This window comes from Neodiprion pinetum, chromosome 3 (assembly GCF_021155775.2).
Source record: "Neodiprion pinetum isolate iyNeoPine1 chromosome 3, iyNeoPine1.2, whole genome shotgun sequence".
Classification (NCBI taxonomy): Eukaryota; Metazoa; Arthropoda; class Insecta; order Hymenoptera; family Diprionidae; genus Neodiprion; species Neodiprion pinetum.
In genome coordinates this window covers 36,488,955-36,509,108 of record NC_060234.1, presented here as the reverse complement: position 1 = coordinate 36,509,108, position 20,154 = coordinate 36,488,955, and the positions used below count along the sequence as shown (strand labels likewise).

The following is a 20,154-nucleotide window of genomic DNA, read 5'->3' as shown; positions in this document are numbered from 1 at the left end:
GGAAAAAATTCCATGACATTTCCAAGTTATCCAGAACCTAAGACCTAGTTTTTCCGGACGTTTTCACAGTTCCAGTGAGTCACTAAAACCTAAATCGTTCGGCTTGTTAATTCTGTGTTCGATTCAAATTAAATTCGAATTGAAGAAAAATGTAATGTACAACAAAGTCAATTTAAGTCGGTCTGTTGTCGCAACAAAACAAAAGGAAAAAAAAATGATTTCTAATTCCCAAGACATAAAATTGAACTTATCAGTTTTTTCACAAGCAAATTAAAAATCCCCTGACAATTCCAGGTTTTCCATTAGCCCTTTTAAATACTCTGACATTTCCAAGTTTTTCAGATTTTCCATGCGTCTGGCCACCCTGTCCGTTACCGGGGAACCAGCTAATGTCGACCGAAGTTTATCGAACCATGTTTCGCAAGGTTCGAAGTAAGAGACTTGTATTAAAATCTCCGGGTGTACAACTTTTAGTAATCCGAATCATTTATGATTCTTATAACCACAAGGATCGTGACCTTTTTCGCAAACGGAATATGCTTCTCGAAATATTGATGCTCGTGGTCTTGTACTTTGTTGAAAAACCAAAAATGAATGTCAGCTGACCCTTCGACGAATTAGCGCGTGAAAAATGTTCGCCATTACATGGTTCGATAAATTTCGATCAATGACTCGCGTCGTATCGTCGAGAGTAAAGTCCAAACTTCACAAAAGTGTGAAGCGCGAGTGAACCGAACCCTCGATACGATATACTTATGCATAAGTATACGAAACTAAAAATTCAACGTAACTTTAGCGATGATGGAGTAATAAAACTGGTATAATATATACGTATATACACACACATATATATATACACACATACACGATATGTAGGTACCTTCGAACTTTCTGCATAAGATATGGAACGAACGGAGAAATGGAATGAGTGGCAACACCTATAACTGCGAATTCCACGGACATTTATTGCCAAAGAATTGTACGAAATTACCCCGAGTAGAACGTCAACTGCGTACAACGATGATCGTGTATTATGAAAAATTGTACCTGATATTATCCCGGAGCGCATACCGTCGGACAATGAAAGCTCCAGTTGTCAACAGAGATTCAGCATCAGCGTGGATACGCGGCTGTAACGAATAGTCGGAACAGCCGACATTCCAGGTTCAATTTTTCACAATTCACGTTTGACCGTTATACGCGACGCAGTAACTCCGAAAGAATTTTTGCAATAAATGTCAGAGTTGTAGAAGAAGGCAGCAAGCAGCAGCTGAGTGCAGATCGTCTCTTTCCGTAACGCTTTTTCGCGTTCCAAATTTTATGTACAATGTATAGAGTCGAGGAAAGTTTCAATCGAGTGCTGCGTGTAATATTTACATATACATGTATGTAATATACGGTTTCTCTCTACCTCTCTTGTTTATTACATACACGTGCTGCGTTACAACAAAAATTTGTACAGATTTGTACTTTCCGACCTCAAAGTTTGATAAAAGCATGTAAGACATTGATATTAGTATATTTCCAAAATGAAATTGAACCAAGCAAAGAAAGAAGAGAAGAGAAGAGAGAAAAAATAAAGGATAGACAGGTTCGTTTAAATTTGCTTTACACAGTAACAGCACAATCATCCGAAAGTTGTTTCATTTACAAAGTTCCTTGAAATTGATTTGCCAACACCTCGCAGCAGCGCGGTAAACGCTCAAAGCTGAAAGAGAAATTGAAGCGGTCTCTCCTTCCAAGCTTCCGTTCGCTAATCGTTTTGTAACGACGATACGTCTTGCAGACGTCGTCTCAACGTAGGTACGCGAGCTCGTTTCACCGTCTCTATGTAACATATACCCTAGAAATCCGGGACGTCGATGGCGCTGCAGCGAAAAGCTGGGTTTGATTTTGAATCGAAAAACAGTCGGAACTGAACGTCGCTCTGCAGCTCCGTGAAATTTTTTACATGACATTTCTATACAACCTCACGGATAAGAAGTGCAGCACGGCGGAAGATGGAAAATGGAAATTAAGTTAAAAGCGTTCGTCCATTATCCGCGAGCGCGACTTCGGTGTGTGTGTGTGTATATATATATAATACACGTATGTATGGATCGCTGCATAGTTTTTAGTGCCAAGTGCGGTAAGCTTCTTTTTTCGAAAAACCCATTTTCTTTTGAAGAGAAATGGAAATCGGTCATTACCTAGCATCGAATCGCGTGCACTTAGCTATATACATATTTATTCCAGACACGCGCGACGTCAACTTTATTACACACTTTTTCCTCTAAATTCGTAAACTTTCACGATTTTCCATATTATGCACGTGTAAAACTGACTCGACAAATCTTTATCTACATTATATAGAGAGTAACAACTAATATTTCATTATTAATTATTTATTTTCTTCGTTGTGTAAAAAAAGAAGGAAAATAATCCCAAAGGTTTGAATCAATATTTACGCAACGCGAACGATACGAAACAAGAGTCTTCAACTTTTTCAAACTCCGTGTAGTACTTTATTATACATATAGATATCTCTCTCTCTCTCACACACACACACACACTACCACAAAAACGGGTCGCGGGTAATCGAGAATTTATGGTAGTTGAAATTAAAAAATTTCTAATTAACAATGATGATAACACCAAGCCGTGAAAAAAGAACCAGAAGATGGAGGAGAAAAAAAACAACAACTAATATTGTCAGACTTTAAGCTCGACCACAACATATTATTATATAGGTATATGTACAACATTGTTTCCATCTGGTGCGAAACGTAATTGAAGCTGAACAACGCGAAGCGACGACGCAACGATCCCAATTTTCTTTTCGTTATAAATCCATCTAACCGCCAACGACACCGTGATATTACATTTTGATTGTAAAAAATGTGAAAATCATCCAACTTTACAAAGAAGCCATCGAACAAACGCTTGTGCTAAATTAATCACATGATAATATGTTGAATTATACGGTTGAGAATGTTGAAAAATAATGAGGTTAAAATTCGTAACGTTATTGTAACGATGCCTGTCCATAATATGACGAAAAAAATATCGTTACTTCGGAACTTCATTATTATCTGAAGTTCGGTATTAATTATAATAAAAGGAAATACATGCTGATTCATCCTTAGCAGCAATAGCAGCTTAAATTCGTCGAAGGGAGTTATTTCGAAATTGAAGAATAGTGATTTTCTTCTCGGATCTTTCGTTGCGTCAACGTTGCTCACTTAAATCTCGTATCAAAGAGGTTGGTTCGCCAAAAATCAATACTTTTACCAATTTCACTACGAGATAGTCGTAGATCGTGCCTACCTACCATCGCAAGCTACTAATTTCAATTTGCAAATACAAAAATAAGAACTACTGGAATCGTAGACGAAAGCTAAGACATCGATGCTTTGTATAAAATCGTTTCAAAATTTTTACAAATCTATTAAAATCGTTCAATTTCATTTAAGCAAGAGGTTCATTTTATTCAGAAGAATATCTTCCACAAAGTCACTGAAACGAATCGTCATTTTTTCAAGTAGTTATTTCAACGATGCCATTCGTCGATCATAATCAATATCCATGCGATGTTGTAAAATACCGTACAATATACACATACATCAAAAATTGTTTCAGCGTGTATAAAATATGTAAAAAATTGTTTTCAGAATTAATTAAACCACCGTAGAATGAAATCGAACGAAACCCGATAAATTTCGATGTCCGACGATCAAACAAATCTCCGTGTATAAAATTCAACAATTAAACAAATTCGTAAAGCACACCCGATACGTGTGGTTAACCTAAGATCTAACCCCACCAAAACGCGTGTACAGATCAAAATAATTGGCAAAAGTAGCAAAATAAAATCATCGCTTATTGTTGCGTTTGTTTTACTTTCGACCCAGCCGAGACGTGGTCTTAAATAAATGATCGATTCCTCCTCTTTCCGTCACCGAGCCTCCTCGAGCGTCATCGAAACCACGCAACGATAAGTTATAAAAATTGTTGTTAAATTACCTCTTCGTCGCTGGATCCCCAGCCGACAAATTCCCTGCCCGTTATGCTGTTCGGGGCAGAGAAAATGGCATCACCGATTTCCGTCAGGGTCTGAGAACGATGAATCTGTAGCTGACTCTGCAAGGAAGGACTCCAGCCGTGATTCGACTCGCAACTGACCTGGGACCATTTCCTCTTCTCGGGTACGGTAACAGGCCTGCACAACTGACTCGCCGGTGTTCTGGGCCTGTTTATCACCTCGAGTTCCTCCTCGGAGCTGTGCTGATCGTTGTAGTTTAGGAGGAGTAGGAGATTCGCTCTCCTCGATTGCCCGTTGCCCGTTCCCCCGTTTCTCGACGGCTGATTACTCTGCTTAGGTTGCGGACGCTGCTGATGCCGATGCTGCTCTAGGTTCTGGGCCTGGGCTAAAACGGCGCCCGTGAAACAGTCGCCGTTTACCCGTTCGTCGACCTTATCTCGGGACGCGAAACAGGGCCGAAATCCAACCGGACACGGCGCCCCGAGGTCGCTGTCGGATGGCACAGCGCTGTCAGGTGGTCCAGGACTCTCCATACCCTCCATAACTGCAACAACAAATTCAACCGCACCTTTGATTATACAATTCTCCGAGGGTCGGGATATTCGCTCAATGAAGTCGTCGTAAGTATAAGAGGTCAGTCTCGCGTCGCGATGACTTTTTTCTTTTTTCTTTTTCTCTCGTCGTAGTGAAATTCATTTTCAAAATTTCTTATTTTTTTTACCGAAAAACGAGGAAGTTGCAAAGTAATACGGACAATTTTTTTCTTCGTTTGTTACGGTAAATCTCGCTGATACGGCCGCGATATCTCAATTTTCCTGCGTTCCAAGAGAAAACAAATAAAGAGATTATCAAAACGTACACTTGTCGCTACCAAATCATTGGAATCGTTGGAGTGAAACGTTTTCAGCAGTTGTCATTTCGTTGGCATTCTATCGTCTTGTACAATCTTGTCAATCGATTTCAATTCAGATACGTGATAACTTGGACAGCGTTCTAGGTGATTTTCAGACATGACAGGTGATTCTATCCACTCCAGAAATCACTGGAAAATGCCTAGAATACTCGGTAATCGTTGGAAATCAACGGTGACATTAGAAATCCACGATAATCGTTCGATATCAAAATGTTAACGAATTGAAATCATTTGCTTGATTTTCCTGTGAATAATCTCGGCGATCCCGGTTTTCGCAAATTCGCTAAAATATTGCTTCAAGTCTTCGTGAATATTATAACAACGGACCAACGATGCAGCAGCTTTTCTCATGTATCGTATACTACGTCGTATAGTCTTACGAGTGACCGAAATCAAAGTGCGTAAATAAAAGACGAGCAACCGACGATTATCTCGACAGTAGGAATATTAACTTAATTCACAGTCACTTGAACATCAATTCATTCCGCACCTCAAGCATACCTGTACACTATTTCTTATCCTCGATCCGTTAAACGATCAAACTAAGCTAGACTTAATTGAGATTGATAAAGTGCCGAAGTTGCCTGGCAAGGTGGCAATTAAAACGACATTTTTTAAACCTGTATAGTATAACCGTTTAATGCGTGTAAGACAAGGTTTACCGATACCGGATACCTTCATTTATGTATCTTCTCCCGCGTATCTCTGTAATTCATCTTATTCGCGAGATGTTAATTAATTAGATAAAAAATACTCTGCACAAATTTCCAAGACGATTTTTATATCTCGAATCGTTCGTAAATTTGGCATTTAATCGTGCAAGTAAATTGCACGCGCTATGTTCAAAGTTCGTTATTCAATTTCTAACAACAATTTCAGTTAATCCAGACACGCGAGATCATTTTCCGAAGACCCGTATCAAACGCAAGCATATGACTTTCGTCGAACGATTCGGTGAAAAGGTACAAAGAAAAATGCCCAACATCGACGAGTTGTTTTCCACCGTTTCGATATCCACGAAAGGGTGCGTTGTGTGTGTACAAAGAAGGTGTACGGTGGGGAGGAGGAGGAGGAGGACGAGGAGGAGGTCAAATCGAGAGCTCGGGAAAAGCTATTGACTCGCTAAAGCGATAATCAATGGAGGCAATTCACCGTGGCGAGAAAAGAAGAGAAGAGAAGAGAAGAGAAGAGAAGAGGTGAGAGTCTCGTTCCCACGTACGACTGCAGTACTGCAGATGGGCAACTCCCTTTTGTCCTATGGAATTCCCAGAATGCACTTGTACCGCTCCGAGAAAAGCAATGCTTTCTGCACAATTTTACCTTTTCGCTCAGCTCTTGAACAGAGAAAATCGACTCGTTACCGAACAGTTTCCACCACTTCTGCTTTTAACTTTAATTTCGCATCATCCCGCGACGCTCCATATTATTCTATACACCGCGGTAAGATCCCCGAGTTCACGGTATTAATGTTGTGAGAGAAAACCGCGAAGAAGGCGAATAAGAAACGTACTGAGAATAGTTGCTTCTAGGCACACTGTACGATGTACGGATGGTATGTACTGAGAAATATACAGTCGAGGTTATCAATCGATGTTACACAATTGCCTGACGTGAAAGAAAACGGCAAAAAAATCACGACGATAACTGATAATTTTTCATCGTTTATCGTATTAAAACGAGTTTTCGATTAATTTCACGTTTACAAAACAAAAACTCAAACTCGACTGACACGACAGCGCTATAGTCGCTTGATGATATATTTTCAGTTTAATTACAAACAATTTAATAATAAAAACATAAGTTTGCAGGAATTATTCCGAGATAATCTCTGTCTGCAATATTGCCAGTCGAGTAGAAGCGAGACTAGAGAGGTATCAAATTGCAGGTACATAGAACGAGAAGTGAAGAAGAGATGTTTTCAGGATAACCATCATTGCCCCGCACATCGGTAACGGAGAGCCTGCCGGCTGGCTTTATCGTAATGGCTGCGTTTACGTGGAAGGAAGGAAAAAAGGAAGGAAGGGCGGTGGGTCTGCTCAGTGTATATCCCTCGAGTTGTTAGCAAGGCACGCTGTAAATGGTCCTTATTACCGGGGCACCACCACCGTTGCAGCACGTAACAGCACCGCGGAGTGCATCGGAAGCAGAAGGCTTGCGGGAAGTTAGATGCGGAGGAACGCGGGAGGTACAAAGGAGTGAAAAACCAGAGACAATAAAGTATACACATACGTTTGGGTGTGGCAAAATAGAAAGGGATTGTTTTCTTTTTTTTATTAAACACGCATAAAAATTTCGCTAGTGCATTTCAAGTGGTACATGTATCTCATCCAGATATGAGCTCTTAGTACTTATATTTAGAGGTGCCTGGTTTGTTTTTTTTTTTTCATTTTCCATTTGAGCAACACGCGAAGAAAATTGGAAAATTTTGATTTTTTTTTTTTTTTTTTTGCGCGTAGCTAAATGACTCGATTTATAAACTATCTAAACACAGATTCGTACAGGAAATTTGACGCTCTATTGAAAAAAAATGTACAGAAATAAAATTTTCCTATCTCTAACCGATTACGGGATATTCGCCTACAAGTATTGAGTCGTATACGAATATCTCTTAATCGGTTGGAGTTAGGAAAATTCTATCTCGGTACTTTTTTTATAAAGCGTGAAATTGCCTACAAGAATCTGTATTCGGATAGTTTATAAGTCAAACCACTTACGAGATACGAAAAATTGGAAAATTTTACAATTTTCTTTACGCGTTATTTAATTGTAAATAATGGAAAAAACAAAATAGGCACCACTAAATATCAATAATTAAGACATCATATTTGGATGAAACATAGTATTTGAGATGCTATACCTAAAATTTGATGCGAGTTTGAAAACAAAAAAAAATTTTTATTTTATTTTGGTACACCTTAATATATATACATATATTGTATATGTATACGAGTGACTGAAAAGTAGAAGAATAAAAAAATCCATCCTCCGTAATGCTGCGGCCGGTCCACCGAGTAGAGGAGAGGAGAGGAGAGGAGAGGAGAGGAGAGGAGAGGAGAGGAGAGGAGAGAGGAGAGTCCCACCGAATCCAGACGATTCTCGTGAGTAATTCCGGTAGTTAGTACCTCTGCATACCAGGATTAAAACGGCGGTTCACTTTGTCTTATGCGTCATTTCACGTCCTCGAGAACTAATTATTGTCACCGCGACGTTCCGCAGAATCGTTACGTACAGACAAAGTCCTCGTCTCGAGGGTTGGTAACTGCTGAATTGATTCTCCTCAGCTTTGATAAATAACGGGTTAGCACGAAACCCCTTTCGGGTTGGCTGAATGCGATTCCGATATATACCAAATTGCACGGAATTCAGAAGAACAAACAGACATACGAGAAATAACAAATACTTGAAACTGAGATGAAAATTGTAGTGAAGCGAGAAATATTTACACTCAGTAAACAATCCCCGTTATACTCGATTTCAGTTTCTTTCATTCTCTGTGGACACTGTGCAAGGAAAAATAGCTAGTTCAATCTACGTTGTTTCACCAGAGTGAGAAAAGACCCGAGTTACGTTACATATTCTCTCAATATCCACGCAATTTTTATTTATATTCGTCGGAAAAATTGATTCTGGTACATGTTAGTACACGTAGCTGAACATCGGAGTAAGCAAATCAAAATTTGTTATTCTACAAGGCACTGGTTAATTTTTTTTAAATTCTTTTACGTAAAACTTTTTATATATATAATAGTAATAATTATTATAATAATACATTTTGTTGTGCCACTGGAACAAGTTTCTTATCCACATTGATCGCTATATATACTAACGTAATAAAAATGTAGTTGATGAGAGAGCTGATGTGAAAATTGCATAGCATATTTATGTTGTCAAAAAAAAAAAAGAAATGTACCGAGTTACTGAGTTTTTCATCTGGATTTATGTTTTTCAAAGAGGAAATTACACCCACCCTGTTTTCCGCACACGAGATGAAATACGGATTCCAGGAACAAATCGCGTTCCAAAAAGCTCGCAATCAGTGAGCGCCGTCAGAGTGGCATCGACTCGTTAATTATAGAATTTTGAAAACACAATTCTACAACGTAATAAAAACGTGTCGAACAAACTTTTGCTTGTCATTTTTACTTTTGAAGTCATTTCACCATCCCAGACAAGGACAGTTTAGACATACTGACACAAAATCTACGTACCCAAGTAAAGTGCACGATACGGTACAATCGTGAAAACGATCGATGCATTCGCCACGGTGGTGCAGGTGGTATTACAAGCCAGCCGGCCATTTGCGTATATGTTACATAAATAAAATATACCTACAATAATACGACAAGAAAGCTTGCAAAAGTTTTTCGATTGCTTCGTCCCAACGGTTCTACAACCGCGCAGATGCGAACTTGGAGGTATACAGGGGCGAAGTTGAGATTCTGAATTTGAAAAGTTCCGAAAGCGCCAAATTTCGAAGTTGTTTGGTGTCAAAACTTGAAGCGAAGAAATCAAACTTTGACGAAACGTCAGAGTTTCGAATCGTCCGAAACCCGACGCTCAAAGTTCCGAAAGTGCGAAAATGAGAAAATTTCAAAATCTGAACCATCGAAATTCCGAACGTTCGAGGATTTTCAGTTCTGTCAATTTCTGGCTTTGGTGAAATTGCAGCTCTTCGATGTTCCTTCGTTTTGGATTTTCCATACTTTTACGTTCGGAGTCCTCGTCATTGCGATTTTCGGTTTTCCTGATTTTTCACACCCATTCTCGTCGAGTAAACTACGCTGTGTGATTATATTTTAATTTCCGTAATTCCACGCGCATCGTAACTTGAATTATCGGAATCTTGCATTTCGGAACTTTGAGCCGTCGGGTTTCCGACCATTCGAAGCTTCGTTGTTTCGTAATAGTTTGATTCCATAACTTCAAGTTTCGTCGCCAAATAATTCGGAATTAGGCGCTTTCGAAACTTTTCTAATTCAAAACTTCAACCACCCCGCTCCGGTAAACATTTATCCATACATGCATACATCCGAATTATAACACAGTACACGTTATATCTGTAGAGAGAAGTATTTTTCATCAAAACTATAACTTGTAATTAGTAAACACTGCACCGGGTGCTCACCGTTGGTATTTATCGGAAAGCTCAGTGATGCCACGGACGACGACAACGACGACGGCGAACCGGATCGAAACTTTGTAATTATAGTTTCTCAATTGGTCGAACGATGAGTTACGGTTGATACGAACGTTGTACCAACAACGTGATAAACAATTTGGTATCCACGCGTCGGTGTTAATTAAATGCTTGTAAAACTAACGGAGTGTGAAATCCACTCGTCTCTCGCCCTACGCGCAAGTGGGCACCGAACCTTCGTACAAGTAAGTGAATAAGTAAGCAAGCAAGCAAGAAAGAAAGAAAGTAAGTAAGTACCTCTAACTGCGGAAGCAAACAACCTGCACGGCACTCTTCTTGGGTTACGATAACTTCGAAATTTCCTAGCACCTACCACGAGAAGCCGTTAATCTTTACCACCGGCCGAATTACGTACAATCTCATATCCTGTATACAAGTTACACACGCACCCTGAATTCCCACAAACGCTTGATAAAATACCGCCATTATATTATACCTGGTACAAATACCGCTTACATATGTATATAGCTTCGGTACTGATTGATTGCAGACCGATTGATTTGAAGATCGATCGGAATTAAAGTGCCGATTCGATTTGCGTGTTTGAAAAAGAAACGTAAGAGGACAGGTTTCCCGTACTAGATATGAATAATAAATTTTAACGAGCTTAAGACGTTCGATATTTGCACGATTGTGCTGATTGAGGGACATGAAACGGCCGAAACGTCCGTAAATTCAAAAGTTTGGCATAATTTATCGACGTGCGGAAGAGGGGGGGGGGGATGGGTGAAAGAGGGGGAAACTATTCGCACAGGTCACCGATGATCAATTCAATAGCACGAGATCCGGCGAAATTTCTTCCGGATCAGAAGGGTTCGGTAAAATGAACCGAGCGAATAGTAGCGGGTGTTTACGTACAGAGAGGTAAGGGGACTTGATAACCTAGACTTTCCTGCATTTACTCGTATCATGGCTCGGGGAAACGAGGCTGAAAAAGCTGGCCGCTTTCCAGGGACGAATAATCAAGGTCAGGGGTATCGGAATAGAAAATTTTTCACTCGAAACACGTCGAAAAAGTGTTTAAATAGAAGAAGTAAAACGCCCAGATACCAAAGTGTTCAACGATTTCTATAGAATTAGAAAATTCATCTAAAAATCTGCAAACAGAAAAAAAAAAAAAAAAAAGTTCCCAGATAACACGTGGAATAAAGTTTATTTTTACTACGCGCAGGATCTGATTCGTTGTTAAAACAACTACGGCTATTATACGCTGTAACAATTCCAGAACCTTCCGACTCTGCGATTCGTCGGTGAAAAAATCGGGAAACTTCAGCGTCATTGGTTCGGGATCCGGTGGTTAACGATCGGCTAGAGGGCTACAAGGGTCAAACTCCCGAGGATTGATTTTTCCCTCTACGCGTCTATAAAAAGCACGCGTGAAACTGACGCGACTGTACGTATAATACACAATACCCGCAAACATATCGGAATACATAGGTAAAATAATATACATAGGTATAATATAACGCAACGTACGCGCCAAGAATTTCACCGTCGACGAGTGAAATTGACTTTTTAAATTGACAGGTTTTCCGTACGTTGTATACGTGTGTATAATCTATAACGTACTGCAATCTATACACAACGTAGGGGAGACAAGGGCTAGTTGTCACACTTTTTACTCTCTGATTTTCAGAATTCCGCTTTTTTTTTTAAATAAAAATTTCGTTCAATTCGAATACAGGCACTGTAGATGGACCCTTTGCGCACCTAGACAATGTTCGTGGTTGTTCCGAAGCAAGTCTGAATAGGGTTGATCGAAATTTAAAGAAAAAGAAAAAATTCTCATTCAAATATTTTAAATGACGAAAACTGGTTAAAAAAAAAATGTCGAATAACTTTTTCTCGCACCTTTGTTATCTTGTTTTTGTTTTTAAGTGATGAAACTCTGGTTATCAATGTATATTTTTAAGCGATAATTCGTTTCTCCGTTGTATCTTTTCCTGGAAGCCACGGAACGATCGACGTAGATCCCGAAAATCCCTAAACCCATGAAAAATTCGCCACGGACTCCGAAAATCCCGCAAAACTTGACCCGGACTCCAAAAACCACGAAAAAGTCCAAATGGGACAAGTTGTCGGGAAATTATTTTCACATGTGACGACTTACCCCAACCCACGATTTTGTTTAAAAAATGTGCATATCTTGCCGACCCGATATTCAAATATCAAAAACATATGTATCAAATGAAAGCGAAAAGAATCACCTTTCCGATTATCTTATAGCTGAAATATTCCAATGCGGCCGAGAAAATGTGAAAAACATATTTCGAATATGGAAAATAATTACCTACTCATTAAGCCCAATTTCAGTTTTTCAATCACAACGAGGTCGCATGTCATGCGATATTCTAATTAACAATATTCATTTGTTTCAAACTCGCTCGTTCCAATATCTAGCGGCGGGATATCAGCCTTGTGACAACGAGGACCCGTCTCCCTGTCTAATATTGTTGTGTAAAAAATTGGCAAGAGCGAATATACATATACGACAAGCGTTGCTTTGAGAAATAAAGGTTTAAAAATTGTATACGTTTCACCGTGTATTTACGTATAAACGTACATATGTGTATAAAGTATATATGTACATATACAGTACACACGTGTTAGATCGGCAAAATGTTTCGGCGAAATTGAGGCAATAAAATTTCAGTCGATGAAACGAGCCAAATAGGAATCATCGCGAGATGGAAAATTGGAAAAAATATATCGTGGCGTTGTGCCTGCGAGAAACTTGATCCCGAGGATCATCCGCGAAAATTGAATGACGGCAAAAAAAAAAAAAAAAAGAGGCAACGTCGCGAAATCTCGGCGAAAAATGACATCAAACTTCCGGCACGCGTATAAACGGCGTTGCAAAATTTTATTGGACACACGGTGGAAAATATAATTGACGGTGAAAACGAAAGCTACAAAGACTTTCCAATCGTTTTGCGAATCGGTTTATGAAATATCCGTTAAGCATCTGCGGATTTTTGCAATTTCGTGACGACCTCAGCGCACCTGGAATGGAATTGCGAACGATTTATACAACTAAAGAGAGAAATATAAGTCCTCTTTTTCCGCTATGCCGGGTCGTTTCATCGAGCTTTGACCAATCTCCCGCATCAACAAACCGTAAATGGCTGTATACAAGGTGTGTCCGAATGTTACGCAGAGCCTATAACTCATTTTGCAGATATAACCAAGAGAAGAGGAAAACAGCATTTATCTCTGACGTTACAGTTCGCTCTTTAACGCCGCCAAACTATACGAACGAGCTCTGCACAAATCCCCGGAACGTATCGCATGACAATAAAATGACCACTGATTGACTAGATATATTTTCCGTACGGTAAATATATATATATCTATGTATACATATAAAAGAAGGGCAAAAAGCCCACATTTTTATACCGTATTCAAGATCCAAACATATCCCGGGGAAATTGCTCGCAAAAGAGAAACGAAAAAAAAAGAGAGAAAAAGGATCAAGAAAAAAAGAAAACTACCGGGACAATAAACTCCGCATTGCACGGAGGCTCGAGGTGATCAACTATGTAAGTAAAATAATAAAACAGGAATACGAGACATTAGTTATATGAAGAATGATAAAAGAAGAGCTTGCGGTGCCGCATTTATATATGCGTGTATATATACGTATATACCCACCAAAAGACAGGGTGAAAAAAATTGCCAAACTTTATCCGCCGGTACAATTTGACCGCGATATCGCAGATATTTCATTTCTTATATCGCTATCTGCACGCAATACTCAATCCGCGGTAAAGGAGGATATTTGAACGGACGGGCTGAAGTTTTTTTTCATTTTTTTTTCTCTTTTTTTAAAGTCCTCGAAAAGAAATTCGAATTTTTCTTCAAGTTACGTACGTACCTCCGTCCGCGGTAATAACGCAAAGGGCTAAGAATAAAAAAAAAAAAAAGAAAAAACCGTCAAAGTTTTCCATTCACCCAGAAAACCGTTCCATAATACAAGGCGCATACATATATCCAAGATGGCTTCCGCATCGTCGTCGTCTCAGAGAGCCGTTCTATTATTCAGTACGGAGTTGAAGCATGGCAAGTACACGTTGCCCAACGGTGCAGTTATACGAAGGGTAAAACCGGCAACGATATGAGACTGCAGTTCTATACCAACATATCTCTGCGGTACACACGTGATTCGTACCACGTATGCATCTTTATACGCCGACGATGACGTCATGCGGTAGAGACAACGAGAAAGTCGCGTCACAGTCTTTTGGTTTCCAGCCAAGTATTTAATTACAATGCGGGGGGTGTAGCAGAATTTTTGTTTCCCTTTTGTTACATTGTCGTTCGTTATTTTTTTCTTCGCAAAATGGAAGGGAGGTGAAAAACAAGACGGAAGGAGAAAACACCGCGTGACGGGGACAAGAAGAAAGAGGGCGGTGATGCGGGATGAATGACGAAAAGGGGTGGACGAAGAAACACATCATCGCACTGACACGGTGATGCGAGGTATCGTACAGCGCAATCGGGTTGAGAGCCGGTCGACGACGGATTAACTAATCAATGTGAAAGCACCCTTAGGAGAGAGAAAGAGAGGGAGAGGGAGAGCGAGGACTTGCACGAACGGTGTTCGCCCATCGCATTTCGAGGGAATAGCGCTGATCCCTCGCACTTTACAGCTGAGCCAGTCATTCGCAGGGACAAGTTGTTTTTGGCCCTATCCTGCATTTTATTTTTTATTTCTCATTTTTTTTTGCATTTTCAGATTAAAAAAATATTCAAGTCTTCGCATGATTATGATTTTTTGGGAATTCGTAATTGTTTGTAATTATTGTAAATAAACAAATGCAAAGAAAAAAACGGTATTTTCGTTAATGTAATTCGTTGGTGGAGAAATTTTATAATTAAACGAATATTAAAAACGCTTGGAATTCATTGGTTGACAAACAGAGATCTCAGAATGGCAATTGGATTTACAAAATTCAATGCCTAGGGGTAATATTCACCCTCCTTAGGGGTGCATACAGATAGTATGGAGGTTCGAACCTATTCTCGGCCTAATATCTTACTGTCTCAAAATAAATATATTCATATAAATGTCATTCAAGACCACTGTCTGAAATAACTTTGTGACAATTCACCTTGTTTTCACTCACAATTTTAGGGGTTCTTATTGATTGTATTCAATTTTGACATCAGATTCGCATTCAGCGTCGAAAAGTAAACAGGAAACGTATAGGTGCACTTCCGTGACAAAAAAAAGAAAAAAAAAGAAAACTGAATTGGGTAACTGAAAGGGTTAACGTCAAATTGAAGGATTTGAATTTCAAGCGAACGAAGGACGGTGAAAAGTGCAGAGACACAGTCAGACATTTCGTCTCCAGAGTTTACAAACCTTTCTTTATACAATATTGAAATAGTAAAATAGGTATGTAATATCAGACGAAAAAAAATGAAACTAATGGAAGAATTGAATCGGACGGAAGTAGTTATTACAGTCAGCGATGTGAGTGAGAAGGAAGCGGAGGAGGAGGAAAATGGAAGGCACGGAGAAACGTACATATATTATGGACACAAGGGTATAAGAGTAGAAGCGAACGCTGCTCTTTCCAATCGCGTAGCATCGAGAAAGCGGGGGAGACAAATATTTGCAGACACGACATCGACGTGACACGCGCCGCCAACCTGCCTCTACTTTCTTCCTTTCTTTCCTTCCTTCCTTCCTTCTTTCCTTCCTTCCTCCTTCCCTTCTCTCTTCAGGTTCGGTAGAGAAACTCTGGAGAGACGATACGACCAAAGTCTAGAGTCCAGAGTGGTTTAAAGGAGTCTTAGAGTCACTTTTACACCGGCTGCAGTCTATGTTCTCCTGTACGGGAATATCTATCTAGAACTTACTAACGCGCAAGAGTTAGATAAAGAAAGAGAGAGAGAGAGAGAGAGAGAGAGAGAGAGACGGGCAGAGGCAGGCAGCCGCTAACGTCACGGACGTCTATTCAACGTGTTACGAAGTGTATAACATAACCCCGGCAGCAGAACTTTGCCCAACATTTGAACCCTTTTTATGCCGAGAAGGGATTCCTTTGTTCGTTCGTGACGAGGGACTGCGCTCGAAGGTTCAAGGGACGTGAACGCTGTGAAGATGGGAAAACGGGAGCCGACGTAACGGAGTACAGAGGGTGAAGGATAGGGCCTGGGGAGTAGGGTATGGTAGGGTGGGTGAATGTATGAGGCAGTGGTAACGATGATTGTCACGGAGAAGTAAGACGCACCCCCTTCTCCCTCCCTACCTCCCTCCCTCCCTCTCTCTCTCTCTCTATCTATCTCTATCTCCCTATCCGAGAGAATTCCGCTCCGGTGCGAAATTTCAAGATAATCCCGCGACCGCTGTATTATGCAATTAGCATATTAGCCGTTCCGTTCCATTCCGTTCCGTATCCAAATAGGCTGGCTGGTTGGTTGGCTGACTGTCGGTCCCCAGGTGACGTCGAGCCGGGGTGAAGTACGGGGGCGCAACGAAATGGCAGAGAGAAGCCGGGTGGTAACTGGAGAGCAACTAATGTGACAGGTGATTTGATTTAACCAGCAATGCCGCTAGTTTCTCGCTAACCCCCGTTTATTATGCAGCTGTTTGTCTGACATTTCCAGCGTCGACCTGACTCTCTCTTTCTCTCCTTTCCCTACCTCTCGACGATCGTCCGGAATTAACACGCCAACGAAAGGAATCAACCAATTACTTTACACCCGTCATCCATCCGCCAAAGTACGCGCCAACCGCGCGTATATACCTGATATAGACACATATATGTGTATACGTACATGTATCTTATAACATAACACCAGCTCAAGTGTCGCGGCGGCTTTCTCACCCTTGGAAAATTATGATCCAATTCCAAGCCAAGGGGTTAACATTGACACTGGATATAGACATTAGCGGTTGTTCACCTCGCCGGATACATTTTCTGATATTGGCAGAGTCATGTTCGAAAACCCCTCGATGAAGAATAGCGTAATTATCAGTAGTTGTTCGTTAACGTTTTGCAAATAAAACAATTTCATTGCAAGTACATGGCGTTGTTGATGACGTGATGACACGGCAACAGAGCACTGTTGGGAATCTACGAAACAAGGGTGGTTTCAGAAATTGGCTGCTTTTTAGATTCTAATTAAAGATTAACGATCAGTACTCTGTACCAAACTAATTCGTAACCCAATTATTCGTCTCCCGTTTCTTTAGTGTTTTCAACAAACTTCACGTTTCGTCCTCGGTGATGAATAAAAGAAAAAAAAAATTCGTAGGTACTATTTTCTTGAAACAATTCGAAACCGCAAATCAGGAGAACGATGTAAATAAACGAAGTTATTTTTAAATCACATAAAATAATCGAGCGTGTTCATATTCAATACGATACACCTAATTAACACTCAAATAGCGATGCAACTCCAGTCTTGATTGAATTCCACGATACGCTTATCGTTCGGTCACTAATTAACATTTGCTCTAATACCATAACGTGGCGTTATCAAGGTATTGTAAGAAAAAAAAGGCAGTTTTCTTATGAATTTCGATTCGTACACCAATGTGCACCCGAAGAGATTACGCCACTACTCGTGGTAATGTTTTTTCGATACCCTCCCGACCGGCATCATCGCCGTGTCCAATCTGCACGGTATTTCATAATTTTTCCATGATGTAGGTACATACCTATAACAAGGTAATACAATACATGGATGAAAACGTCACGCAGGTTATGTCATTAGCCGTACTGCCGTACGTAGGAGGCGGCGATGCGAGTACCTCGTGGGTGTTCGTGCTTGTCCCAGACGTCCGCGAGGAGGTGTCGTCGCGTACCTTGTGTGCATTACCCAGCAGCAACCTGCGTCGTATACACGCATGGACGCAGATACAGCGGTAAAGGCGGTAGGTATACGATATACGATATACGATATACGGTATACGGTATACGGTATACGGTAGTCCGGTAGTCCGGTAGTGGCGCGGAACAATGGTCAATGTTTGTTCGGTTCGTCCCTTCAATTTCCGGAGGCAGCGGCGTACCTCCAGTGGTGTTCCCGAACCGGGAGGAGGATGAGGAGGATGAGGAGGAGGTGAGGCGAGACGGACGTCACCCTCCCGAAACGGTGCTGACGCGAATGACAACGTAAATACGACACGACTACGTCAACGACGACGACGACGTCTCCCTCGACGCCAGCAGCCAGCCAGCCAGCCAGCCACGCGTCAAGGATATATAAATTCCATATTCATACATTCCACCCGGAGAGAATCGCTCGACCAACAATTTCATCCAACCTAGGTATAATACGGGCGCTTTACCCTGAAATCCGTAATTCGTGTACATGGATCAAGTGTGCTTTGGTTATACAACGAAAGCGTCTGTTATCGAAATACATGGCATAAATTGTTTTCAACAAATCGGTACCAGCTGCACTCTCGCGTGTGGTTACTCTTGAAAAACAGCGTCATTGGTGAATGGTCTCACGGTTCAAGACTGGCTTCGAATGACAGTAGTCTCTTTTTTAAGGCCGAATGGGACTCGCCGTTTGAATCGAAAGACGGTAAACCAGAAAACATTCCCGAGTTACTCGATTTTCTTTATAATTATTCCTGCCACGTAATAGGAAGGTTGTTTCTTTCGTGTTTCCAATCATTCAAGTCAACGGCATTGCGGGATATTTTTAAAACGATTTCCTCTCTCTTTCCCCAACTTTCGATTCAACCAGCGGGGCTCGTTCATCTTTGTAATAAGACATCCTTCTCCGATATACAATACCATATGATCAAACCCCCGCGTGATGACATGCATAATAAATCCAAGCACGCATTCGAAGAGGAACGCCGATACCTACAACCTACGCATAGGTCATACAATACGTTATATCCGTACAACTCGAGTGTGGAAGAACGGTGTAAATTTTTCTTTTTCTTCCCCCCGCAGAACAGGTAGAAAGGAAGTCACGTTATGAAACTATAACACAGCATGAGGAGAAGGGAGTCAGGATATAAAATGAGTTAAGAGGTAAAAGGTCGCATATACGCTTTCATTAATATAAATTGAACTGCCACTCAAGCCCGCTAGGTTTCACCGTTCGTTACGCAGCAGCAGCAGCAGCAGCAGCTTTGCAGACCCTCGCCTCGTCATCGTCGTCATCGTGGTCGTGGTTACCGTAGAACATGCGATCCCATACCCAATGGGTAGGGAAGGAGGAGGTCCGTCCCTCGCGGCTATAACTTAGCTTACAAATATTTGTGTTCCTTTCGTTTTACTACGTCCGCGACTTCTTACGCGTGTGTGTCTACGCGGTAGTGGTTCGGAGGTACAGAAGCAGACCCCGAATACGTTCATCGTCGACAAAACACTCGGGCTAATGCGAGTGCTCGGGTATTATATTATCGTAACGGGGTAGCTGAATGGTTATGCCTTTTGCTGGTAATAAGGGAAAGTATTAATAGAGAAGAAAGACCCAAGGAATGGAAAACACACCGGGAGTATCCGAAGCTCTGCGTACAACACGTTCCTCCGACCAACGCTGCAACGGTAGAATAAACACATTCTTCCAAAGCAGCTACCGCCTAGCCACCACCTCTGTTCGTAAATTACGCACGGTGACACGCAAGCAGCCATCCAACCGAGCAAATACGGTGACAAATACTAAGTAGACAGTGTAGCGTGACCGTATTTGTACAAGCGTTTGAATGTCGGAATGATTTTCGTCCGACAGGGTTACCATGAATTTCGTGTGAAGCCCGTGAAACACGCGAGAAGTGCTAGCGGTAGCTCATTCGTGCCTGGATAGGTATACAACGTGACGTGCGGCAAACGCACACACCTCCGACACCATCGTTGAACGAGTCTCCGGGTCTCCGTACAGGTGTTGTTAACGCAAAATCTTCAAGCACGGAAAAGTCTGCGACAATTTTCCACCATCAAAGTTAAATATATTATACACACAGTGTCGTCGGGCACTTGAACTGATTCATATGTCGCAGCGCAGCACAAGGGCGCAAATAGATGAGGTAACCGTCGTGTCTCT

The 20,154-nt window shown here is 41.0% G+C and overlaps 1 protein-coding gene across 7 annotated transcripts in view; it reads right to left on the bottom strand.

Annotated features, from left to right (window-relative positions):
* Positions 1–20,154, bottom strand: part of LOC124215144 (Regulator of eph expression) — a 125,197-nt gene that overhangs the window by 60,146 nt on the left and 44,897 nt on the right. For all 7 annotated transcript variants that reach the window (XM_069134126.1, XM_046618175.2, XM_046618179.2 and 4 more), the window contains one exon: positions 4,003–4,565. In XM_069134126.1, the coding sequence (XP_068990227.1) occupies positions 4,003–4,565 (563 nt within the window). The remainder of the gene's footprint in view (positions 1–4,002; positions 4,566–20,154) is intronic.